Source organism: Arvicanthis niloticus, chromosome 7 (assembly GCF_011762505.2).
Source record: "Arvicanthis niloticus isolate mArvNil1 chromosome 7, mArvNil1.pat.X, whole genome shotgun sequence".
NCBI classification, from domain to species: Eukaryota; Metazoa; Chordata; class Mammalia; order Rodentia; family Muridae; genus Arvicanthis; species Arvicanthis niloticus.
In genome coordinates this window covers 3,570,092-3,596,773 of record NC_047664.1, presented here as the reverse complement: position 1 = coordinate 3,596,773, position 26,682 = coordinate 3,570,092, and the positions used below count along the sequence as shown (strand labels likewise).

Genomic DNA, 26,682 nt, shown 5'->3' with positions numbered 1-26,682 from the left:
TCAGAGCCTGTCGCCAGTGATGCACTTCCTCCAGCAAGGCCCCTTTCTAAAGGTTCCATAACATTCTCAACACACCATCTAGGGACCAGGTGTTTAAACGCATGAACCTGTGGTAGGGGTGGAAGAATGTAACACACACACATTTCATAGTCAAACCACAACAGCTGGGTACTAGTTAGATCTCAGCACACCAAGACTTCTGGGTTTCTTACCTAGGGAAAGAGCTGCAGGGACAGACATGACCTAACATGGAGCATAGAGATCAAGTATAGAAATACCGTGACTGGCTACAGCTATACCTTACCTTCTCTGGACCTGGTCTGATCAGCTGGCTGCTTGTGACTGGGTTAGCTTTGGCTGCATTACCAAAAATGCATACTTCTAAATTAGGTTTTACTTGCCAAGTGAGATGGCAGTTCATGGTGAGGGACCTCAAAGTATGGAATAGTCTTGGGTCATCCTTGATTTAGTACAGTGTGACACACACGCTATGATATACCAATGATCTATATCATATCTGTGACGTATGGCATAAACGTTTTTTCACTTTCATTAGTTATTTTTCTTTTATTATGTATATTTTTATTTATTATTATATTTTACTTTTACCTGAAAGGTGAATATTTGGAAGAAGTTTTTAAAATTCTTATTTCTCTTTCCGTCTTCATGTCTTCATGCTGTTTATAGTGCGGACCTCACAGTGAGTGCTTTCACTTTTCCTGTTGATTTCCATTGAGTTTCTATTCACCTACATGTCATACTAGCCATAGGTTCATGAAGTAGCATAGGTTAGTCATCTTTCTGTCACAGGATAATCAATTTGTTTCCAGAAAGGATGGGAGAACGGTGGTAGAGAAATGGCTCAGCGGTTAAGAGTGCCTGATGCAGAGGACCCAAGTTTGTTTCCCAGCACCCACACCTTGTGGCTCACAACCACCAGCAGCCCCAGATCCTGGTGACCCCCACCATACACACACACACACACACACACACACACACACACACACACATTGCGTAGGCTCACTGTTTGGGGGTCTTCACCTTTCTTCTGTGCCTCTGGTACACACAGGGGACTGAGTGGTAGAGCATATTGGGCAGAACAAGCTGCCTCATGGCAGAAGCAGAAGAGGAAGAGGAGGGCTAGGATGCTGAGCAGTTGGCAGAGGGACAGCCTTGCATTCGAGAAGTCCTGAGTTTAATTCCCAATGCCACATAAACCACATGGTGAAACAATACTGTAATCCTAGCAGACCAGAAGCTAGAGGCAGGAGAATCATAAATGAATGTCATTTATAGCTATGTAGCTAGTTTGGGGCCAGGGTCTGACAATTCATTTCAGGTGACAGAAGCACCTCCCACTTGTTTCCACACTGTCAGTGGCCACAGTATGTCTAGTAGAACCACAGCGTATTCTAGGCCGTCTACAGATGGACCTCTGAGGCCAGTCAGTGTCCAAGCAATAGCTTAGGAGGTGGGGGACTGAGTGTTAGCAAGGAGCATCAGTACTGCAGACATATCTCTTGCTAGTTCAGGTAGTCACGAAGTTCATTCTTGATAGATAGTATTGACATATTTGACTATAACTATATTTCAAGGTATTTTTAATTAATACATATTTCAAAATAGGAAATATAAGTGATTTGAAAGTTTTTACTTTATTTTCAATTTGCTGCTTAAGCATTCTAGCTAATTGAGAAAAATATGAAGAAAACCTCTTGCAAGCATTAGAAAAAGAAATTTGGGGATGTCTAAATAACAAGGAGCTGCTTTTTGTCTTCTCTTTTAAAGATGATTATGACCTGGAACCTGTGTCTGAATTGGGAGAAGATTTGTTGAAGCTTTATGTGAATCAGTATTATCCTGACATTGATATTTGTGTTGATGGGAAAAGCTTCAAAGCTCACAGGTACAGAGACTGACTGATTTGGTGTTGTGACATTGAGTCAGAAAAAATTGGGTGGTTTTCCAGCCATAGTCTGCAGACACAGGGCTCCACAGTGGCTGTTCAGGGTCAGAATCTGGCAGAGGAGAAGCTGGCCACCAGACAGGGCTTCATGCCTGCAGGCTCACATATGCACAAGCTTCAGTCCAAGTAAATCTCAAAGCCACATGAACCTAAGATTTCATCAGAAGAAAGTATTCTGCCTAAAATAGGTTTAAAATTCATGGTAACAGAAAATGTAGTTAAATGCAGTTTTTAGTTTTATGGGCATTGTAGTAATATTTCTATTAATATAATAATAAAAATATAATAAAATAATTTCTACATGAATAGCATAAATTGTATTGAATGCACTTTCACTCAAATTCTGTGATTCTGAATCGACGATGTTTATAACATTGAGGTCTGATGCTACATTGTACTTAAAAAATATTTTGTGCTTTTGACTTGACTGCTTGGATAGCTCAGTCTTTTTAGATTTCAAATTAAAGCCTACTCATTGTTTTAGTCATGCTCTTTTGGTTGTTAAGTACCTTAAATTTGCTTAAAAGAAGAAAAAAATGTACAAATACAGATTATTTGTTGGAACTGGAAGGAAAGAAACGTAGGGAGGTCCCAACTGTGGGTGAGAACCAGCTAGAAGTCTGAGGGGCCAGACAGTTCTCCCTCCACACTTCAAATGGGAAGGTTGGAAGGAAGTTCCACTGTGTGCACCTACAGAGGGTGAAGCAGACTTTGCAGTGGTGTGTGTGCGTGTGCATGTGCATGTGCATGCGCGTGCACATGCATGTTAGGGTGCACGTGTGTGGAGGCCCACATTGAGTTCAGGTATCTTCCTTGATCACTTTCCATTTCGAGACAGGGTTTTTGACTGAACTCAAAACTTGCCTCAGAAGTCCTAGCATTAGAGACAGAAGCCAGGGCTGCGTGCTTTTTTATGGGCTCTGGGGGAAACCACAGACTAGTCCTTGTCCTTGAATGGCAAGAACTTTACCCACTAAATAGTCTCTGCCCAAGAAGTAATGTTGAAGACTCCATAACAATAGTTTTAGAATACAGAAGTACCTCCTAAACTCAGAAATCCTACTGACTTCCCAGCTAATTAACAACAGTACACTAATGAGACTGTTTACTGCTCTGAATTTGGTGATATAGGTAAATACATATAAATATTTTCCTAAGTTATATCATCATCATCATCATCATCATCAATATCATCAAAGTTTAGCTACATAGCCCTGGCTAACCGCAAACTGACAATTCTCCTATCTCCATCTCCTGAGTGCTGGCCTAACAGACATACGTAACTACACTTAGCACTTTCCTAATTCTTATGAAATTTTCACTATTATAACAAAATACAGAACTTAGTAGAGATTAGACAATATTTTTTACATGTCATTGGTATACATTTAACCGTGAGGGGTGTGTATGTGTGTCTGTCTGTATGTCTGTCAGTCACTCTGTTTGTCTACCTATCTGTATTTTGCAAACTATTTTAAAATTTTACTTCATTTTGTACCCAGTTTTTCTAAAGCCATATGGGCACTGAAGGTCTGTTTATGGAGCCCTAAATCTGCCCCTGTCAGAGAGAAAAGGCAGAAGCACATGACCATGAACACTTGCAGTTTGTCCTCAGTGCTTACACTGAGGCCATTCCCTTCTGTGCCTTAGACTGCACTGAGTGGACTAAGTTTAGTTCCCTAAGTGGACTAAGAGTCATTTCAGGAGGTGGAACTCGGATATGAGGTTTGGAGTCACCAGGCGGACACCAGGCTGAGCTCGGGTCCTCTGAAGAGCAGCGTGCTCTTAAGCACGGAGCTGTCTCTCCAGCCCCTAGCGCTTCTCACCCTGCTAACTAACTCAGCAACCCTTTAATGCAGTTCCTCATGTTATGGTGACCCCAACCAGAAAATTATTTTGTGCTACTTCATAACTGCAATTTGGCTACCATTATGGATCATAATGTAAATATTTTTGGAGATAAAGGTTTGCCAAAGGGGTCGTGACCCCCAGCTTGAGAGCCACTGCCCTGAAGCATTAGATCTGGTTTTCATTTTCGGTTAGTTTTGTTCACATTGCAGTAAAAAAGAAATCTGGATTAATAGAAAAACAATTTCCTGAGGAGATGTTTTAAAGTATAACCTATTTTGCTACCTTGTTTTGCATATTATGATAGTAAATTCTGCATTATGTTATCTTCCTGGCTCAAATTTGAACATTTCTGTGTAGTTCAGAGTAATTATTCTGTTAAGTTCAAAGAATTGAGGCAAATAGCTCAGAAAACACATATTTATGTGTAGGCCATATTTTTATCTCTGTCCTTATTTATTCCCAATACATCTGTCCCAGTCAGAAGTGAAGGGAGTTTTTACTCAGGTGAGGGGTGGCAGGTAAACCCGTGACCACGGAGGTCTCACTGGTTACTCCTCGGGCTTTCTTTCCGGCACTGTTCTCAATGCTGAGCCGTGCACTGCTGCTGACTCTGGAGCCAGGCTGCACCTGCCTCCTGCCTCGACCTCACTGACTGACTGCCCGATGAATCCCAGCCTTCTGCCTCCACCCCCTGACTATCTGATGAATCCCCAGCCTCCTGCCTCCACCCCCTGACTATCTGATGAATCCCCAGCCTCCTGCCTCCACCCCCTGACTATCTGATGAACCCCGTCTGTCTGCTGAGCATTGCTTGCTCATGCTCCCTCCTGGCACCCTGAGGCTGCACTCCAACAGCTGCCCCTAAACAACCACTCTGTCACTGACCTTCCATTTTAAAATTCCCTTTATTTTAATGTTTAGTAAGACATATTGAATGCTACATTTTGAAAGTAATTTATTTTCTGAGTCATATTATTAAGATTCTATTATATTGCTTTATTGAAAAAGCAAAGTAGTGATTCCTAATTTAGCTTCGTGACACTCAGGATCTAATATTTTCTTCATATTAGTGTTTGGTATCATATTACTAGACATTCATTGTTGAATTGTAATGTTGTCCAATTCTTCTTTAAGATCAATAAATTATACAGTATGAAGCTCAGTGTGTTACTCTGCTCCAGCCCACTCTCTGTGTATCTTTGGGTACATTAGCTGAAAGCCTTCTCAGAAGTAGTAGGCCTTAGTGAGTTGGTCGTTCTGAATTTGTATTCTGATTTCAGCATTTATTAATAGTTGGAGGTTCTTTAATCTCTTGAGTCTCAATTTCTTCATTTGTAAAAGTAAAATAATAGTAAGTATAGAATAAAAGGCTGTGTAAATTGAATCAGATATTCACAAAAAAAACATACCTCTATGTGGGTAGCATATTGTGACACCTTGAACCAAATGTTAGTTGCTCTGCATCCACACTAGATGTCTGGAGGAGTAGAGCATTGTCTAGGACACCTCCCTCACAGCAGACTACAGGTATGAGACAAGACAAAGGTGTAAGGTGGCTATAAGCCTAAGATATTTATCTGGCTCTTCACAGAATAAATCTGCTATTCCCTGTCTTTACAGGATTTATACTTAATGATATATTTATATATACTTAACTAATCTTAATTTCACATTACTGTACAAAAGTTATTGACATCTTAGTATTAATTATTAATGGTAGTTTGTCAACATGAAAGGCTTAAATAATGCTAAGATATGCAAGCAATGGAAGGAAAGAGGGGAAATTCTTGGTGCCACTGCCCTTCGAGGAGGTTGTGAAGGGGAAACTAAAAGCAAAGCGAGGCACTAGGTGTCTAAAACAAAGGAGGTATGTAGACCAGAGACTCTGCTGAGCCATGCTTCAAGCTCCCAGGTGCCCTCTGGTATACTTGCAGGCCACATTCAGCTGAATGCACTTGTCCAGCCGATCATTTTCTACTGAGCCTTACCTCTGTCTTAAGTTTGTACCTTCCAAAACTTACTTGGGTATATCCCATATGCCCATCCCATTTGGATTGTCATTTTGATGCCATAAATATACTGCATAATCCAATGTGTGGAATAGAAAACAAAATTGTCATTGCGGGGGCATCCGAAGAATGAATGAGGGAAGGGTACTTAAAGCCTGCTGTTGAGTTCCGTTAGCAACATAAACTGTAGAGGGGGTGCTGAGGTGTGGCCAGTGCCACACTCAGATGAATTCACCAAGGTTTTAACCCCTTTTTCATTTTAGAGAAATTTGAGCTAGAAATCTTGATGAATACATACATCATTCTTGTAAGAAAGAAGAGCCCCGATTAGGGAAATGTTTTTTAAAGAAAGGTTGGCCTTATATTGAAAGACAAAAACGTGTGAGAGACCTGTGTTGAGGGGCTGTGGATGGAGCCCAGAGCTCTGCCACTGTGCCGCCTTCTCCACCCTGCACATTCATTTCAGGTCTGTGATGTCTGGGATGTACACAGCTTGTTTGGAACTCCTCAGAGTTTTGATTAGTTTTACTTTAGCTTAGTTTAGTTTTTTGAGACAGGGTTTCTCTGTGCAGTCCAGGCTGTTCTGGAACTTGCTCTATAGAGCAGGCTGGCCTTGAACTCACAGAGATTCACCTGCCTCTGCCTCCCTAGTGCTGGTATTAAAGGCATGTGCCACCACTGCTCAGCTAGTTTTGATTAATCGACTGTGAATTTGGCTATATTGTATCAGTAGATAGGGGATTTATTATACTTTACAATTTAACTTCAAAAGGCTGCATGGAATCAAAAGATGTTCTCTAAAATATGTGTCACAAAGTAGAGTGTACAATGGTGACGCCTTCAGAAAGTGTCTATACACTTCTGGTTTGAGCCTTAGTCAGTTATGTGGAGCTAAATAAAGCAAGATCTACTTTTTTTCCCCACCTCCCTCCCTTAAAGCAGGAGGACTTAAAAGCCATCTCCTTGAGAGTCTTTCTGAGTAATCCAGGCCATTGTTCTGCATGGAAGAGTGAATCTAGTTCAGCTAACATTAGGAAGTGCGGACTAGCATTGTACTGAAGCAGCAGCAAGCGGGAAATGAGGGCATCTGGATACAGCCGGAAGCACCATTGTCAGTTGAGATCAAATTTAGTCAAAAGAAGAAAGTAGTTTCTGACATGTTGGAAACTAAAAAGGATGTTGCAAAGATTCCTAATATACCATGTCATCTACGGCACTGGTTAACCAGAGGCAGATGTCCTAATTAAAAAGAAGTCTTTTCTAAGTTTTTATTTTAAGGTCAGAGTAATCACTTATGCCTCAGATGCTTTTAATGCTTTCTCTGGAAAGAACTAGCATGCTGTAAGAGTTCAAATCTTGTGTTGCAGACACAGGGTTAGATTAGATTGCAGGAAGTATGCACAGTAAATATGAGCATGGGGAAATCCAGAGGAGCCTGGGGAGTGTCAGACTCCAGTGCTGATCTGACCTTGGAATGGCCTGTGTGCACCTAGGCTGCAAGATATGTCTGGGAACGTTCCCACAGGCTCATGAAAAATGTCGAAGTAGTCATCCATCAGAAACGCCCATTACCCAGACATTTAGAGCCACCTTTCTCCTCCACTCTGCTCAGTTAAGTCAAGAAAGACTCAGGGCCTTGGGATCAGTGTGCTTTAGACTTCAGAGTGTGTTACACAAGTCCGTGGTCAGAGACATTCTCATGACTGTTCATACAAAAGTCATGACATGCTGTGTATCTGTGTAACTTTGCTGTTAGTCTTAGCCAGATAAACCGTGTTGATAGAATGATAGCATTCTAATGGTATAATGTTCATTATGACTTTTTGATGGATTTGGCATGGTGGTGGATTGGGCTTTGTGGTATATATCTAATTGCAACACTCAGGTGGCTGAGGCACGAGAGTCACCAGGTGTTTGTATCCCATCCCAACCAGCCAGTTCAAGATACACCTAAGAAACTTAGTCAAACCTGTCTCAAAAACTATTCTGTAACAGTTGTTGGATGCACACTCAGAGACTGTGCATGCTGCTGAGACTAAGGTCCATAAGGGGTAAAGGTGATACAGACAGAGAAGAACGGTGCACACACATGTCATTCGGCAAGATTATTCTAGGAGACTAGGTGGCCCGGGTGGGCAGGCATCCTGAAGGACTTCCCAGTGCTCTGCTAACCATGATCATCTCTATAGACTGGGGTTGAAGTAAAAAGGGGCAAGTGAGGAACTTAAGACCTCATTTATACAGTCAGTGGCAAGCTACTACAGACACCTTACAATATAACATCTTGCTTTTGACTTTCCTTGCTTTAGGAAGGAATCACAAACTAATCGTTGTAATCTGTCCATGTAGACTCAGTCATACTTTACAGACTCTACCTTTATCCTACCTTATGTTTTTTGTTTTTTCTGTTTTTTGAGATAAAGCCCTGCTCTGTAATCCTAGCTGGTGGATCTGAGTCCTCTATGTAGACTGGCCTCAACCTTGTCACTCTCTTCCTGTCTCTGCCTTCCCAGTGCTTGGGTTACAGGCATGTGCTCCATGCCTGGCTTCTGTATTAAAGCAAAATTCTTAGATCATTGATTTAATACTGTGAGTCTTTTTTTCTTTCTCTGTGTGTGTCTGTGTGTGTGTGTGTGTGTGTGTGTGTGTGGCATTTTCTTACAAGTGGGTTTCCTGTAGATTCACTTGGGAAGGTCAGAAGTCAACCTTGTGTCTCTTCCTCTGCTGCTGTCTACCTTACATTCTTTTAAAATTACATTAGTGTGTATGTGCACGTGTGTATGCCATGGCCTGTTGATAGAGACCAGAAGATAGTCTGTGAGAGTCAAGTCCCTCCTTTCACCATGCCAGTCCCAGAGATTGAATTCAAGTCATCAAGCTTAGCAATAGTGTCTTACCTGCTGAGCCATCTTGCCGTCCCTTCACCTTGTATTTTGAGACAGGTCTCTCACTGAACCTGAAACTTTCCATTTTAAGTAGACTGACTTGTCAGCAAAGTCTGCAGTCTACCTGTTTATATCTCCCCAGCCCTCTAAACACTCTGGTTTACAGGTGTGTTCCACTACGTCTTGTCATAAGAGGGCATTAGACTCCTGGGACTCAAGTTATAGATGTTTGTGAACCACCACATGGGTAGCGGGAATCAAACCTAGGTTCTCTGGAAGAACAGCCAGTGCTCTTAACCGCAGACCATCTCTGCAGACCTAGTGTGGGTGCTGGTGATCCAAATGCAGGCCTTACATTTGCACTCCAAGCACTTTATCCATTCAACCTTCTTCTCAGTATCTTCTCCCAAGGGAGAGTTTAAAAGCTAAAGGCAATTAACTGGTGACACTTGGGAGACTGGCAGAGTTCTCATTGCAGTTTTGACTATCAGAAAAGGATCTCATAGCAGTCCCATTATAAAAGAGCTTAACAATCACTGATATAATTTTAGGAATTCTTATAGGATCATCATTAAGACTTAAGAAGTCATCCATGTGTCTATGTAACACCACTATAAGACAGTACATCTTCGTGGATCTACAGAGATCTGCTCCAAAGGGTGGGCTATTACTTAGTGATTGTCATGTATGTTTAATAAGCAGTAAAAGCATATTAATAGCAGGAATCTTTCCTAAAATGAATGAATCCTTTACAGCCTTGCTGAATAAGAACGAACTTGTCACAGATTATATAGTAATCCGAAGCAGGCCATCTCATGATCATCACCTGCTAGTTATTAGCTTGTCCCATTATGGCTTCTGATAGACAGGGCCATCCCACATCAATTACTATTAAGAAAATGCCGTATAGGCTTGCCTACAACCCAATCTTACAAAGACATTTTCTCAGTTGAGGTTTCTCCTGTCCAGTGACTCTAGCTTGTGTCATAATGATATAGAAGTAGCCAGCACAGACATGTGACTCTTGGGTGATGTTATTTTGTTTGTTTGTTTGTTTGTTTTGTTTTGTTTTGTTTTTCGAGACAGGGTTTCTCTGTGTAGCCCTGGCTGTCCTGGAACTCACTCTGTAGACCAGGCTGGCCTCAAACTCAGAAATCCGCCTGCCTCTGCCTCCCAAGTGCTGGGATTAAAGGCGTGTGCCACCACCGCCTGGCGAGTGATGTTATTTTAATACAGACAGTACTTACCTTGATTCTGGGTGACAGGTGGACTTGATTATTTTATGTTGCCATTTGTTTTGTTTTGTTTTTAGCCATTATATTGGGTTCTTATACCTCTAACTCCCTTCCAACCTGCCCTGCCAACACTAGATAGGAGAGAAAGAAGGTTAGAGAAGACAGGTGGCGTAGCCCTCTTTAGACTAATTCCTGCTGATTCGGGATTTCAGGTTCCTAGGGGCAAGTCCAATCATCATTGTCAGAATATCTCCAAACAGCAGTTTAACAAACCAGCAGGCAAGCAATAGTAAACAGAGCAGCCACAGCAGGGGAAGCAGCAGCAGCAGGGGAAGCAGCAGCAGCAGGGGAAGCAGCAGCAGCTGGGGGATCAGAACAGCAGCAGGGGGAAGAGCAGCAGCAAGGGAGCAGAGCAGCAGCAGCAGGGCAGCAGCAGGGGGACAGTAGCCACCCAGGCCCTCTCAGGGCCTTCCTGCCTATCCCTTCTCCAGAGTCCGCAGAATTAAACTATCTGCAGCTGGCAAAAGTCATCCCCTGCTAGTGCACGGAGCAAATCTTAGTCACCTGCTGCGAAGCAACCTTTCATCCCACATCTGGGACTAAAAACACATGCACATAACTATGTTTTTAAAGAAATATCACCACAACTTTGTTCTAGTCAGAGATTGGCTGATCCAAAGCTGTCACTATAAGGACACATCTGTTTCCTAACCACTCTTCATCTTAGAGATGAATCCTTGGCTTGTCTGCCAAAACTCCTTTTTAGTGTGCCCAGGTTTTAATAGTGTGCCTTCAAGCCTTGAAGACTGCCTCTCACTCTCCAGATTTCTGCTCACTTTGGCACAGAAGTTTCAAGTGCTTGAGGCTCCATTTCATCTTCTGCCTTTTCTCTAATAATGTTTCTAACAACAGTGGTCCAGTCCAGTGATTGGGCCTGGTCTTACGATGGAGGGATGTGGTCACAGGTTTTCAGTGTATACCATGAAATAGAAAGGTTATGAGTAAAGAGTAAACCATTCTAGTAGTACGAGTATAAGAACAGATGTTTAACCAGTTTACCTCATCAAAACTTCAAAAATAAGGTGTAGGACAGATTACCTGTTCCTTAGTAAGTACAGATTGTTGTCAGCCAAGTATAGGCAGAAACTTACTACTATAGAATTGACCTGCTTGCCAGGCGGTGGTGGCACACGCCTTTAATCCCAGCACTTGGGAGGCAGAGGCAGGCAGATTTCTGAGTTCGAGGCCAGCCTGGTCTACAGAGTGAGCTCCAGGACAGCCAGGGCTACACAGAGAAACCCTGTCTCGAAAAACCAAAAAAAAAAAAGAATTGACCTGCTTAAATTTTGTTGACATGAGAATTATTGCTTTGGGATTACAATGAGCTTGTGAAGAGAAAAATAAATGTTTAGTTAGATAAAAGTTTCAAAAGGAGAACACATAATCAATAAATATCTGTTGTAATTTCTTTTTGTGTAATGATTTTTTAATTGGTTTTTGAAATACATTTTAATGGAGATTGTTTTTGAAAAATGTGTAACTTGTGACTATGAGGTAATTTTCTTCTTACATAGAAAAACTATCTTAGGGAGTATAAAAGGGGTTAAGAGAAAAAATAAAGGGCTAGAGTCTTCTTTTGCTTTACCACTCCCCGCCCCCCGTGTGTGTGTGTGTGTGTGTGTGTGTGTGTGTGTGTGTAAGCCATCACCAGCATGCCCTCCCCTTTCTCCTCCTTCTCCACTTGTCCTGCCCATGCTCCACCAGAGTGCAACACTGTTCTGTATGTTGGACTCAATGCTGCAGCCACAGTGCTTAGAGTAAAACCCAATACAGATAAACTCAGTGGGAATTTGGGAATAAATAGTTGATTAATATTTTATTTGAAAAGACAGGAAAATTCAAAAGAAAATCTCTTTTGTCATTTTCTCAGACCTAGAATTCAACTGCTGTGAATTCTAAATAGAGCCCAGAATCTCTATTAAGTCTATCTTTAAAAAAATTCATTTACAGTGATTTCCACCTCTTTGCCTTTTTGTAAAATTTATTTTTACTTTATGTGTATTAGTGTTTGGCTTACATGTGTGTATCTGTACCATATGTGTACCTGGTGCCCCCAGGCCATCAGAGGATGTCAGATGCCCTAGGACTGTGTGAGTTTGGGAAGCTAACTTAGCACCTGTGCAAGAGCAACCAGTGCTTCCAACCACTGAGCTGCCTCTTCAGCCCTTTCCTTCTCTTGTTGATGTTTCTACAAGTTGCTAAGTTATACACGGTTGCATTTCTGTGATAGCAGCATGTCACCAACAGAGAGCCACCCTTCTCTCCTCTAACCCACAGTAAGAGCACCTCTGGTCTTTATTTCTCCATTTGCAGATGGTATAATATTTTAGTCTTGTAAATATAAAGATCTTTTAACAGAAATATTTAAGTGATAATAAGGGCACTGTAATTGGTATTTTTACTGAATCTAACATGTGTACTGGCTCTGTGTTTAGAGACAGGGTCTCATGAGGTAGCTAAGTTGACTTGGATCCTCCTGCCTCAGTTTTCCAAGAGTGGGATTACAGGTGTGTGTTATCAAGACTGGCTTGTGAATCAATGTTTTAAACAAACAAAACGTTTAGATATAACTATGTTTATAATTTTTGTTATAGGAGAAACAAACAAGACAGTGACTACAAACAGGACAAAAAAGATTGCGTTTAAAGAGGTGGAAAAGAAAACTTTGTAAGACCTCCATTTGCAGAGCATGAAAATGCTCACCTGTCTTCATCCTCTCTCTTCAGGGCCATTTTGAGTGCCAGGTCGAGCTATTTTGCAGCAATGCTGAGCGGCTGCTGGGCTGAAAGCTCCCGAGAGTGTGTTACTCTTCAAGGGTGAGTAAGATCGTGTCCTATGAGTCAGCGTGACTGTGTGACTACGGGCGACACACAGGACACTCTTCCTGTGTGTTCAGTAAAACGGGTTTTAGATGGTAAAACTTCAGAAATGACATTTTCTGAAACAAAAGGCAGAAGAGATCACTTGGTAATCAAGGTCTTCTGCTCAGGCCCTGAAACAGAGGTGAGAGACTGAAGTACAAACAAGTTCTCACACTTGTGAAGATTCAGGGGTCAGCAAGGCTTCCTTAGCTGTGGACAGCTGCTCCCTGTGTCTCATGTGGCATTTGCCATTTGTATTGTGGGAAAGGATTTCTGTGATGTCTCTCTGAACACTAATCTGTCCTACCCAGGCTACAGCCTCTGCTTAATTTAAGCTTATCTCTTCCCAGTGGCCTCTTCTCTGCATGCTGAAGGCTGGAGCTTCTGCATCTCATCTGGGGAGGACACAGTCAGTTCATAGTGGGCACATTCAGATTATGGGATATTTTAAATGGCAGGCTTAAACTTTTGTTAGGTAAGAGGAGCAAAAAGGCATACCAGTTGGTGATATTTTGTTATCAGTGTTGAAGTACAGCTTGAGGGGGGTTGGAGAGATTAGCCCAGTGCTCAGTGGTTAGAGACCTTCCTGCTCTTCAGAGGACCCCATGCCAGTTCCCAGTACCCATGTTGAACAGCTCACAGATGCCTGCAACTCCAGCTATGGGGATCTGAGGTCCTCTTCTGGACTTCAGGGGCACCAGTGCACATAGACACATAAATAAAAATGTAAAAATCTAAAAGAAAGAAAAAAATACCAAAACAACTTGAAAGATCTGTCTGCCAGACTGCTGAGATGAACTTTTCCTCTGAGGTGAACTTAAAATGTCCTCTGGGAATAGAAAAGGTTGACCTGGCCGAAGCCACGTCTCTTCAGGAGGAGCTGGCTGTGTTAATTTCGGAAACTGGCTTAGGACCTGTTTCAGATGCTTTAGGCATCTACTTTTAAAACTGTCAGCATAGTCTATTAAAACTGAATTCAGTGAGAATTCAAATTAAGGAATGATACAAATGATACTAGTTTGATTTAGAATCCACCTTTTTTATATGCTTTATTTTTATGTTTCTCAGACTTCTCTTAGAAATGAAGTGACCTGAAACTCCATGATCTATTCAACTGTTGTAAACCTTGGAGATTAAGTTTCCTTGTATATTTTATTCCTATTTTTATGCATTAAATGAGTCTATGACATTATTACAAAATGTAAAGTCAAATTTTCTTTTTTAAACATTTATATTGATTCCCTGGGACACCCACATCATGTACCCCGATCACCCTCGCTTCCTAGTTCTTCATGACTGCCCCAACCCTTGTGACCTCTCCACCAAAATAAAAGTAAACAAGTCCAAGTCTTGTTTTCTGCATACTCACTGGAGCACGGTCAAACTCTCAAATAGAGCTGAGTTCTTCCCCTCATCGGTCCCCAGCAGAAGCCATCAGTTGTGGAAAGCTACACTTCAGCATCCCCGTCACACTTTTAAAGAGTTCTCCTCAGTAGCTTCCTGTCGAGGCTGTTACTCTTTTTGTAGGCAAGCTTACAGGGGGTAGTAGTTGTCACAGAAGCCTTCCATGTCCCTCCCTCTCAACTACGCATCTATATAGATCACAATTCTGCTCTTCCCAGTCAGTGGGAGCATGGATCATGGGCCTCCACACAGTTTCTGGTGACAGCACAGACCACAAAGACAACTCCTGGCTTCAGTCGGATCATGGATGCAGATAAGGCCATTGAGGCAGCATGGCCCACAGACAGAAGTGTGGGTTCAGGCTGCAGTACAAACCACAGACATATGCGTGGTCTTTGATGGTAACATGGGCCACAGATATCAACACAGACTCTAGCTGCAGTAGGACCACAGACCGAGGCATGGCCCTCAGTAGCAGCATGGGCCCAGACACAGACATCACCATAGCATCAGGTGGAAGCACAGGACACTCGGAGCAGAATGGCTCCTGGCAGCAGCAAGGCCTATAGACATTAATGTGGCTTCAGGCTACAGCACAGTCTCTGGACATCCTCATGGCCTTCCATGGTGATGTGGGCCACAGACATCAAGGGGCAAAGCTGATGCCATAATCCAACTTTTAAAAGCCCTTTTGTAGATTTGTGTGTGTGAGCGATGTTGTGCGTGCACAGCACGTGTGTGGTGGTTAAAGCACACTTTTAGGAACGCATTCGCTTCTCCCATCATGGGTTCAAGTCTTGCATGGCAAGGGCTTTACCAATGAGCCAGCTTTTTAGCATACATTGAAAATGGCATGGTTTTCTGTTGCTTACGGTCAAAGAAAGCATATTGATAAAGGGATGCCTCAGCAAAGGAAAGTCATTTATAGAGTGTGCATACCTAATTTTTTCCTACAACACATCTTAAATTTTCATGTAGGTTGGTGACAGTTTCAGCTAGCTGGATTATATCAAGTGTGTCTTTGTCTATGTCTTCAGCAAATGTATAACAATTATACTTCCTTCTCTGTGTCTCCTCCACGGTCACCGTGCCCTTTAGTGTTTGGCTTCAGTCTGTGAGGTAGAGAAGGAAGATTCACTTGTTGAAATGACTAAGAATAAGATCAGAGAAGTTAAATGTCTCCTCAGGTTCATACAGTTATATCCAATATGAACCACATTTATTTATTCTTTTTAAAACGTTCTTTAATTGAAAAAAAGGTGGGTTTTGTTTTTATAGGATATAATATGTTCTGGAGTTCCCCTCCCCCGGTTTTCCCAGGTCCCACACTTCTCCACTCACCCGACTTCATGCCCTCTTTCTCTTTAGAAAATAAACAAAACCCCAAAATAAAACAAAAGAAATGCACACACAAAAACAAGACCTATAAAAAAAAACCCACAAAACCACAAAGCATATATACAAGCAAAAGAACATTAAGATTAAAAAAAAAAAAAATGCCCAAACAAAGAAATACCAGACCAAAAAAAAAAAAAAAAAGTCTAAAACTTACTATCCAAAAAGGAGCAGAGCTCTGGAGACCCTGTCCACCTGCACGCCTGCTGTGACTGCCGGAGCAAGACGCACTCACGCAAGCACGAGTGGTGGTGGGAGTAAGAATGGCCCTCACAGGCTTAACCACAGGGGAGTAGAGCTGGTGCTGAGCCTTCAGGCCCAGTGTCTGCCTCCCCGACTGCTGGTCTCTGTGTCTCTGTCTTTCTATGTTTCTCCTTTCCTCCCTCTCTCCCTCCCTGTCTCTGTATATCTCTCTTTCTGTGTCTTTGTGTCTGTTTCTCTCTCTCTCTCTCTCTCTCTCTCTCTCTCTCTCTCTCTCTCTCTCTCTCTGTGTGTGTGTGTGTGTATGTGTGTATGTATGTAGCTTTCAACTATGCTCCAGCACCTGCCTGTATGCCACTATTCTCCCCACCATAGTGAAAATGAACATGAACTAAACCTCTAAAACTATAAGCAAACCTCCAATTAAATGCTTTCTTTCACTAAAAAAAATCTGTATACATACACACACCATTGAGTTCATTTCTACTGCTGGACAGAGAGTCTACCCTTAGGCGTGGTAAATATACCCAGTGAGACTACTGGAGAAATCAACTCAGTACTTTCTTTGTATGCTGGTATCAGTTGCAGATAGCGGCTTAGTTAGGGGTAGAAGCTCATATCCCTTTCTCTGCCTCAGCACTGAGAGCCCATCTGGTTCAGCTGTGCAGGTCCTATGCACACCCTCAGTCTCTGGGAGTTCATCTCTATATCTCTTCTGTTAGATCTGAAGGACACTGTCTCCTTGGAGTCATCCATGCCTGCTGGCTCCTACAGCCTTTCAGCCTTCTGTTCCACATAGATGCCCGAGCCTCGGGGGAGAGGTTCAATGAAGAATTCCCATGTAGGACTGAGTGTTCCAAAGTCTGTCACTGCATATTATCCAACTGGGAGTTTTTGTGTTAGTTGCCATCTGTGAGAGGAAGCTTCTCTGGTGATGGCCGAGCTAGGCACTAATATAAGGTTATAATAAAATGTGTGTTTCTTTAGCAGAATTATGGTATTTGTTTTTCCCTTAGGCCTGTGGCCTGTCTTGTCTCAGGTTCCGTCTATGGAGCGAGCCTTAAGTCCAGTCGAATACTTGTTGGTCACTCCCACAAACAACATGTGTGCCACCATTGCAGCAATATGTCTGCAGACAGGTCACTGTTGCACAACACAGGGCTTGTAGTTGACGGCAGCATGCAGAGTACATCGTAGTGCCGTGAACACCAGTCAGTCAGTCGGGATGACGGCTCTAGTTAGGCACCAGCTTGACTTCTCTGTGCTCAGATGAGATAGATGAGGGCTGTCTTCAGTAAAAGAACCTCACCATCAGCTTATGGGGAGCAACCAAATAGCCAGAGTAGTTTGGAGTTTCCATAATGTGGGGTGGGGAACTTGAGCCAACAACTCAACTAGAATGCAGCCCATTCCTGGCACTGAAGGTGTCCCTTGGTGACAAAGGTGTTTAGTTGGGGTATTACCTCCCTACTTGGTGACTTCCTTGAGACTTCTTTTTGCTGTAGTAGGTTTCTGTGTGACTCCTCATGGCCCTTATGTTACTTGTGCCCATTTTTCCTTTTCTTACCCCCCTCTCCCACCCCATTTAATTCTCCCACTCCAGTGTCCCTATCACTCCCATCTCTTCATAGCTATATATTTTGTTTCCCTTTCTTTGGGAAATCTTCCCTCCTCCTAGTCCCTTATTCTATAGCTAACCTCTTTGGTTATACAGTTTGTAGTGTGCCCATTGAAGGCTTAGAAGTTAACCTCTGCATATAAGTGAAGACAGCCAGTGTTCTTCTCTTTGTGTTGGCTTCTCTCACTCAGGATAATTGTTTCTGGCACCATCCATTTACCCAGCAATTTTATAGTTTCATTCTAACAGCTGACTGTTCACCGAATACACCACATTTTTGTTGCTGTGCTCATTTGTTGATGGATCTGTAGGCTGTTTTCAGTCTCTGGCTGTTATGAGTAGAACAGCAGGAAACATGTAGAATCATTCGTTGGGCATATGCCTAAGAGTGGTGTGTTTGCAGGGCTCTCTAGAAGAGCAGAGCTGGCAGAATGAATACATAGATGGGATTTAGACTGGATTACAGGCTGGGGTCCTGTTAGTCCAACTATGACTGTCTACCAAAGAAAATGCAAGAATCCAGCAGTTATTCAGTCCATGAAGGTGGGTGTCTCAGCTGGTCTTCCCACTTCAAAAGATTCAGATTAAAGGTGGATCTTTCTCCTTCAAATGGTTTAATTAAGAAAAATCCTGCACAGATGAAGACAAGTTCCCAGCAGAAATAGCCATCACAAGTGTTGGATCTTGAGGTAAATCTATTCCCAACTTCTGGAGGAATTGTCACACTGATTCTATGGTGACTGAACAAGTTTGTATTTCCACCAGCAATAAATAAGTTTCCTCTACCTGCCAGCATGAGCTGTCATTTGTTTTATTGATCTTGACCATTCTGACTAGTAACAAAATGGTGTCAAAATCTCTTAAGTAGTTGTGATTTGCATTTCCCTGATAACTAAAGAAGTTGAATATTTCTTTACACGTTTCTCGGCCATTCACCGTTTGAGGACTCTGCTTAATTTAATCCTTTGTGAACTCTCTGCTTTGTTCCAAACCCTGCTTTTAAATAGGGCCATTTTATTTTGACGTCCAGTGTCTTGTTGTTGTTTATATATTACAGATATCAACCCTCTATTGGATATGTAGTTGGTAAATATCTTGCCCATTCTGTAGCCAGTTTGTTCAAATGATGGTGTCCTTTGCCATGCAGAAGCTTTTCAGTTTCATGAGATCTTTGTAATAATTGTTGTTCTTCATGTCTGTGATGTTGGTGTTCTTGTCAGAAAGTCTTTTCTTATGCCTGTTCCCTACTTCTCCTTCTGTCAGACTCCGGATTCCGGGTGTCTGACCTTATGTTGAGGTCGTTTGTTTATGCAGAGTTAAGCTTTATACAGAGTGATAAGCAGGTATTGATTTTCATTCTTCTGCATGCTGCACCATTTGTTGAAGATGCTACCTTTCTCCAGTGTGTGGTTTTAGCTTACAAAAAACAAAAAAACCAAGGTGTCCGAAAGCAGGTGGACTTGTGTCTGGGTCTTCAGTTTGGTTCTGTTGATCAGTGACTGTTTTTATCCAATAACGCACTGTCTTTGTTACTCCAGCTCTGTACACAGTCTGAGGGTGAGGGCAGCAGTGCTGCTCCAGCAGCTGGCGTGTGTTTAGCTGTCTTGGACTTTTTGTGTTTGGGTATGAAGTTTAGGATTATTTCTTTCAATTCCTGTAAAAAATTATGTTGGAATTTTGATGGGAAGCTCAGTGAATCTGTAGATTGGTTTGATAGGGTGACTATTTTCAGTATATTTGTTCTACCGTGCTCTGATATCTTCTTCAATTTCTTTCTTCTGTGTCTAAAAGTTTTACTATACCAGTCTTTCACTTGTTTGGTTAGAGTTATCCCAGTATACCCTCCCTCCCCCACCCCCCCAGTTATTGTGAATTTCTTTCTCAGTCTGTTTGTATGTAGGAAGCTACTGAGTTTTGTGAGTTAATTTTGCATCCTGCTACTTTGTTGAAAGTGTTTATCAGCTGTAGAAGTTTCCTGAGTTTGTATAAACTCATACTGTTTACAAATAAAGATAGTTCTACTTATTTCTTTACTACATGTACCTCCTTGGCCTCATGTTACTCTAGCTAGGACCACTAGCACTGTATTAAACAGGTAAGGAGAGAGTGGGCAGCCTTGTCTTGTTCCTGATTTTAGTAGAAATGCTTTGTGGTTTAATGATTCTGAATTCAGTATTTATTCCACAACAGTCACTGAGAAAATTGGAAGTCTTTCCATCTGCAGCTCTTGACTGCTTTAGAACATTTCTTTCCAAATGTGTCAGTCAGTCATTTTCAAACTCTGCCCTTAGAGCCTCAAACCTCCTTATAGGCATGTAAGACACCTAGATTGGAACTGGAATTTAAAGTCCTCAAACCCTGTGCTCCTTTAACTTTTAACTGTTTTGTTTTCTTCAGGACTCCTAGGTTTAGCTATAAGAATGTGAGTGAGAAGTTCTTATGTATCAGTGCTCCTCACCCTCCCTATGAACTGGTAAGATAAAATGCCCGTGCACCCCAGCTTTCAGAGATGAGGTCTGTTCATAAAGAAATCAGTGAAGAAGAACCAAGTGCCATCAACTGCTGCTTATCTACTCTGTGACCCTCTGTCCTTAGTTTATGGTGGAAGTAATAAGATATTTCCTCTTGTTATGTCTCAGCTACTATTGATCTGTTTTACTAGATTATTCATTGGAAAGTCAAATTGATATTGCTAAATTAGTTTCAGAAAGCCATTTAAACAAGCAGGCTATGTCTGAGAATCCAACCTCAGGCCCCTGGGCTTATACAGCAAGCCCTTTACCACTGAGCAGTCTTCCCAGCCCTGCTTCCTCTGTGTGGATTAGACTGCAGGTGTGTCTGCCCTTGCAGAAAGAACATGGTGTTTCCATGGTAATTCCTCAGAGATATTAGAGTCCTATAATCATGATTTCACTTGTGCCTTAGAGTTGGAAGGAAATTCTAATGAGAAACTGAAAAACAGAATGGAGCCACAGATCAACACTTCCATGAGAAACCCCAAGCTTTTCCATTTTTATGAATCAAAATCTTACAGAGATGGCTTTTGGCTATGAATCTGGAATTTTTCATCTTCCCTAGCTTTGGGGAATTATATAGATCGTAATTCTCTCCAGTCTAAAATCCTTCCATATCTTCTCATCGGAATAAGAATTAAGCTGGGCAGTGGTGGCACAAGCCTTTAATCCCAGCACTTGGGAGGCAGAGGCAGGAGAATTTCTGAGTTCGAGGCCAGCCTAGTCTACAGAGTGAGTTCCAGGACAGCCAAGGCTATACAGAGAAACCCTGTCTTGAAAAACCAAAAAAAAAAAAAAAAAAAAAAAAAAAAAAAATTAAACCCAGACTCTTTATTGTGACATGCAATATATGTAATCTAGTCCCAGGCATCTTCCTTGCTGGCATTCTTCTTGTCCTTATTTGTCAGCTTCCCCTGTAGGCTCATTCCTGTTCCAGCCCTTCTGGACCTTCCGTCCCCTCTGCCTATGAAATCCTATGTGGCCAGCCCCTTATCAGGCACAAAACATCGACCCTTTCCAACTTTCAGGAACCCCTTCTTTGGCTGTGCTCTTCTTCTGTCACCGGCAGTAGTATCTTTACAGATTTTAAATTAATGATATACTTACATGTTATTTGAAGACTAGAGGTTAGCACTTCAAGTTTATGGGGAAATAGAATGTGTGATTGGTACTAATTAAACCTGAAGTGTTTCTAGATTTGAAAGTTGTTGGGAGCGCACTAGCCCCACGTTCGGGCGGCCAAAATATGTTGAGGCCTAAGATCGAGTCCCTGTTTGGTAGCCAAAAAATGTCACGACCTGAGCAAAATGTTGAGGCCCAGGCTGCCCCGCATTTGGCGGCCACTGTATCCCGGTCCAAGCTGCGGCTCCGGTTCGCGGGTCGGGGTTCAGCAAGAGAGAGAGTGAGGACAGACTCGAAGAATGGAGACCAGACAGAGAGCGTTTCAATCCCGTTTATTCTTCAGTCTCTCTTCCTAGTCCAAGTCCCAAGTCTTGAGTTCCTAGTCCCTAGTTCCTAGTCCCTAGTGTCTCCAAGTTCCAAGTTTCTTCTTCCAAGTGCCAAGTGCCTAATGTCTAATAACTAACTCCAAGTTGTTCTCTCTAAAGTGTCTCCTAAAAGGGTCTAATTCTCTACCGTCTGCCTCTGCCTTTTATATGTCTCACTTCTAAGCCATGCCTTTTGGTCACACCTTTAATCATGCCCTTAGGTCTTATCTCTAAATCTGATCTCTACACTTCTAAGTCACACTCTTAAGTTACACACCTTTAATCTCACACACTTTTAATCTCACACACCTTTAATCTCACACACCTTTAATCTCACACATCCAAGGTATCTAAACCAAGATTATCGGAGTGTGCTCAGCTGTTGTAGGCTATTGTAATCCAAGTCTCATGTCAGGGTATATGGCTCAAGATGGCTGCAAAGCTGATAGCCGCTTTCTGCTAAAAGTCGGCCCCCAACAGGTCCCCCTTTTTAAATTTTTTTTCAAAAGGGAAGGCTGGGAAAACTTACGGAAACCGTGCCTGTCCTAGGTTGGAACAAAGGACCCCAGCCTCCCTTTCCCGTCATTGGATACTCAACAGCCATTGGTTGAGCTCCTGTCTTAGGATGGTGAGGCCTCCCTTCTTTTAGGGGCAAGGATCTCGGTATGCTCTCTTACCCGTCACTGACTATCCGGCTTAACGCATAAGTTAGGGGATATACCTCATTAGTCTTGATGACAGAGGCTTTACAATCCCTTACTTCCAGCCTGTAATAATGGGCCTGTGTGGGTTTCATTTGAATAGCATCTCATACAAAAGCCATCAGTTTGTTGAACAGCATGGACCCAAAAGACAAGAGACTTAACAACGCCTGAATAGTTAGTATGACAGCAACACTCTTTTTAAGGGCAACACATAACTCCCTCTATCAGAGGAGTAAAAAGTGTAAGCTTCTTCTATTCTGTTTATAAATGTCTTATATCAGAATCTAAATCTATAGAAATACAAAACTGATCATAGCTTTGATCTAAAGAAAACAAGTAAGGAAATCCCTGTTCCTGCTCCAGTCAATCTCAAACCCAAAAAACAACTATAGTAACTGTGGTAGTGGGTTTTCTCCTGGGTCTAAACAATCTAAATTCCCACTAAATCTAAAACAATCTAGTTCCCCACTAAATCATAAGTCAGGGAATCAAGAGTCCAATAGAGCAACCCTGGAGATTCAGGTGGTGATGTCTCCTTCAGCACTGAGAACTTCCCAAGTCAGGTTTACTCATTGATCTGTTCCAGTTTGAAGGCAATTGTGAAGCATCTTCATGTTTCCTGTTTCTTCATGTTTCTTCTTGCAGTATAACCCATGGAGAAATGAATGTTATGATGTACTTTATATATGGAGGAACTTTGGATTTTCCAGAAAAGGCTAATGTTGGGTATGTATGTATTTTGGTAAGTTTAAACATGAAAGTTGTATGGGTTCTGTTTTGTTGAACTATTTTGCAAAGAGTCAATGAAGTAGAAACTTCACTTTTATTGTCTGTTTTGCTATATTGTTATTGTATTTGGGGAATCTTTAAAAACAGTTAGTATGAGGCTGCAGAGACAGCTCAGTGGTTAAGGACTTGTTGCTCTTGCCGAGGAGCTTGGTTCAGTTCTCAGCACCACATGGAGGCCCCCACCTGTAACCCCAGCTCCAAAAGATTCTGTGCCCTCTTCTGGCCTCCAAGGGCATCAGCCATGTACATGGTGCACAGACATGGATGCAAGCAAAACACTCATGCACATAAAACAAATGTAAAAAGAGTGTAGCCTTTAGAGCACTCTCCTTTGTTCTGTATGTGGAGACGCGAGGGGAATGCTATGTCTCCATGTCCTCCCTCCCTCCCTCCCTCCTCTCTCCTCACCACAAAGCAGTGCTGTGTCAGTGTTGATGATTTTGACCTAAGAATGTAAAACAAAAAGTTAGATTCTTTTTTACTGGACATACAATATTACCAAGAAGTTATTATATGCATTATTCTTTGATTTTACCTTTGAGAATTGTCAGTTAATATCTGTTTATTTTAGTCAGATACTGAACGTGGCTGATATGTATGGACTGGAAGGATTAAGAGAAGTAGCAGTCTATGTTTTAAGAAGAGATTACTGTAATTTCTTTCAGAAGGTAATTGTTAATTCTAACAAATCACCAGTTAATACGTGTTAGATTTTGAACTTTGGATGCAGTCATACTTTAAAATGTCACAATTTAGCTAGAAAGCACTCTCACTGAAAAATAACACACAAAATGCTTATGAAAATCAAATTAAATATAATCATTTTAAGAAAGGTCAAATTGGTATGAGAATTTACTGACAGTGTATAAAGACTCTTGTATAATTCAAAGATAGAGTGTATAGCTAGGCCTCATGTTGAATTTGGCAATAACTGGCTCCATTTCTCCAAGAGCCCCACAAAGGCTTTGGTTTTTTTTGTTTCTTTCCCTCTGCCGAGTCTGAGCACAGCCTTTGTCCAATGGAGTGTGAGCATGTTTTGGTTTCACAGATTTACTGTCTAGAGAAAGAGCCTTTGTACACTAGTCTTAGATTCATCATTCTTTAATACACTTTGTGAATGTAAGTTAATTCATATATTTATGCTTTTCTTATTTTTCAGATTTTCTATAATTGAGATTATATTTATTTAACAATGAACAAAAACTCTTAAAAGAATTGTTTATATTGTATTTCTTTCTTATTAGGTACTTGATGCAATATCACCCATTGTCTGTTTTTACATTGGATAGGACCTTCTCTGTCCCCTGAATTAGAGTAATGTAAGGACAGTTCCCTACCCTGTCAGTCCCTCCTTAAGCACATAAGGAGATCATAGCCATTTAGGCCCCCTCCACAGGAGTCAGAACCAGAAAACAGAAGAATGGGAGGCTGAACCATGCTCTGTCTATTCCATTCTAGATCTCCCCGGCCACAGGTTTAGTCTGAGAGGAGGGAAAGGCTTGGGTCAGATATTTCAAAAGTATTAAAGCAGCACTCTACTAGAAAAAAAAGATTTGACAGATGTGGTTGAAAGTAATAGTTGGGAAAAATGTTTTGTGTTAGTATCCATTCTGAGCTGCGATTCTTCAACAAACTGATTTACACCTGTTTACATAGTAAAGATCTCTTCTATAAGTAATCCTTACATACATGTGGCTGTTTTTAATATGTTCATGAGTGTTGAGTTAAATGCAGCTCCTTGTATTATACTTTCAGTAATCCACTTAGTACTTTGTTAATTGGACAGATCATTTGCTGACTAATAGGTTTGAGGGCAGCTCACACATGATGTGAGAACCTAGCCATCACACTGAGAACCACAAGATCAGCACTTACTAGTTCTAGTGCCTGAAAACAAGGGGGGGGTGGGGGTGGGGGTGAGGAAGGAGGTATTTTGTTCTGTGGGACATGCTTACTACATTTACTGTAAACTGGGTTGTTTTGAGAAGATGATTCCTGATTCTGCTGAGCTAATTCTCAACCATTACTACTTTGTAGACTTTAATATATATTTTCATAAGTGAAGCTTTGACTATGTTACTACATGTTAAAAAAACTTTTAGTCTTCATTTATACATCATAAGTGTATAAATTTATTTTATTTAAATTTAAATAAATTTAAAGTCAACACCCCCCCCACACACACACACAAATAAATGAATAAGCTCAGGCAGTGGTGGTGCCATGATTTTAATCCTAGCACTCAGGAGGCAGAGGCAGGTATATATATGAGTTCAAAGCCAGCCTGGCCTAGAAATTGAGTTTCAGGACAGCCAGGGCTACACAGAGAAACCCTGTCTTGAAAATTAATTAATTAACTAGTTAATTAATTAATTAAAAAATTTTAAAAAGAAAAGCATTTGGCAAGCCAAGGATGGGTAAGAGTCTGCACAGAGCCATACCAACCTAAGACATAAATTCATTGCTTTTGATAATGCATATACCATGACAGGTAAGGAAGGTATTCTTACCAGAATGACCTAAGACAGGCTCAGCCATATTAATGAAATAACAAAGGGGAAGAGGTGGAGAGCCTTTGGGGCTGCTTGTCAAGAATCTGACATAGAAGCTGGGCAGTGGTGGTGCACGCCTTTAATCCCAGCACTTGGGAGGCAGAGGCAGGTGGATTTCTGAGTTCGAGGCCAGCCTGGTCTACAGAGTGAGTTCCAGGATAGCCAGGACTACACAGAGAAACCCTGTCTCAGAAAAAAAAAAAAAAAAAAAAGAATCTGACATAGGCCAAGGATAAGGAAATGGGCTGCTTGGTAGGAATATGACATTGGCCAAGGACAAGGAAGTAGGTTTCAGGCAGGGATCTGACATTAGACTAGAACAAAAAAGTAATTTCAAGTAGAAATCTAAATTTTAGGCTAGAACAAGGAAGTAGGCTTCAGACATGAAAATGACCTTGGGCTAGGACAGAGTAGTAGGCTCAGATACTTTGGTCATCCTGATAAGCCTTTAGAAACAGTGATCATGGGAGTGTTCATGTAATTGGGTTTAATGCCTTGCTTGTTCTTTGACTATTTGTGTTTATTGTCTTGCTTGTTCCTTGACTATTTGCATCTATTGTATTACTAGACCCTCAACCTAGAACTGACCTTAATACATGCATGTAATTAAAATGGTGTAAAAGCATAAAGGAGGAGGGGGATGGGATAGGGGGGTCTAGAGAGGGGAAATGGTAAAAGGGGATGACATCTGTATTGTAAATAAATAAAATATCCAATAAAAATATTTTTAAAAAGAAAAGCATTAATATGCAAAGCAAAATACTTACATTCAGTTGTTTATTTTGTTAATTTTTGAGACAGCATCTCATGTATCCTGGGCTGGCCTCAAACTCTTTGTGAAGCCGAGAGTAACCTCCCGCCTTCACCTCCTCAGTGCGGAGTTACAGGCGTTCGCCAGCACGCCTGTTTTATGCTTGAACTGCAGGCGTCATGCATTTTAGACAAACTCTACCAACCGAGCTACGCCCCAAGCCCTGCATTAGGTTCTTAGATATTAATGTAATACCTTCCTGACAATTGAAAGATCAAGTTAACAGTAGTTCTTAATTTTAGAGTCTGAGATTGCTGACCTGATTAGAAGGAAACATTTTAAAAGAAGCTTTGTTCTGCTTTTAGAGCAGAGAGTATTTAAAAGTATACTTCAGTGATAGA

At 41.6% G+C, this 26,682-nt stretch overlaps 1 protein-coding gene across 4 annotated transcripts in view; it reads left to right on the top strand.

Moving 5' to 3' along the window:
- Btbd8 (BTB domain containing 8) overlaps positions 1-26,682 on the top strand; it is an 82,555-nt gene that overhangs the window by 32,185 nt on the left and 23,688 nt on the right. For 3 of the 4 annotated variants that reach the window (XM_034508592.2, XM_034508591.2, XM_076937795.1), the window contains 4 exons: positions 1,789-1,906; positions 12,733-12,822; positions 22,835-22,915; positions 23,550-23,646. In XM_034508592.2, coding sequence (XP_034364483.1) covers positions 1,789-1,906; positions 12,733-12,822; positions 22,835-22,915; positions 23,550-23,646 — 386 coding nt within the window. The remainder of the gene's footprint in view (positions 1-1,788; positions 1,907-12,732; positions 12,823-22,834; positions 22,916-23,549; positions 23,647-26,682) is intronic. The other variant, XM_034508596.2, reaches the window with a different exon arrangement.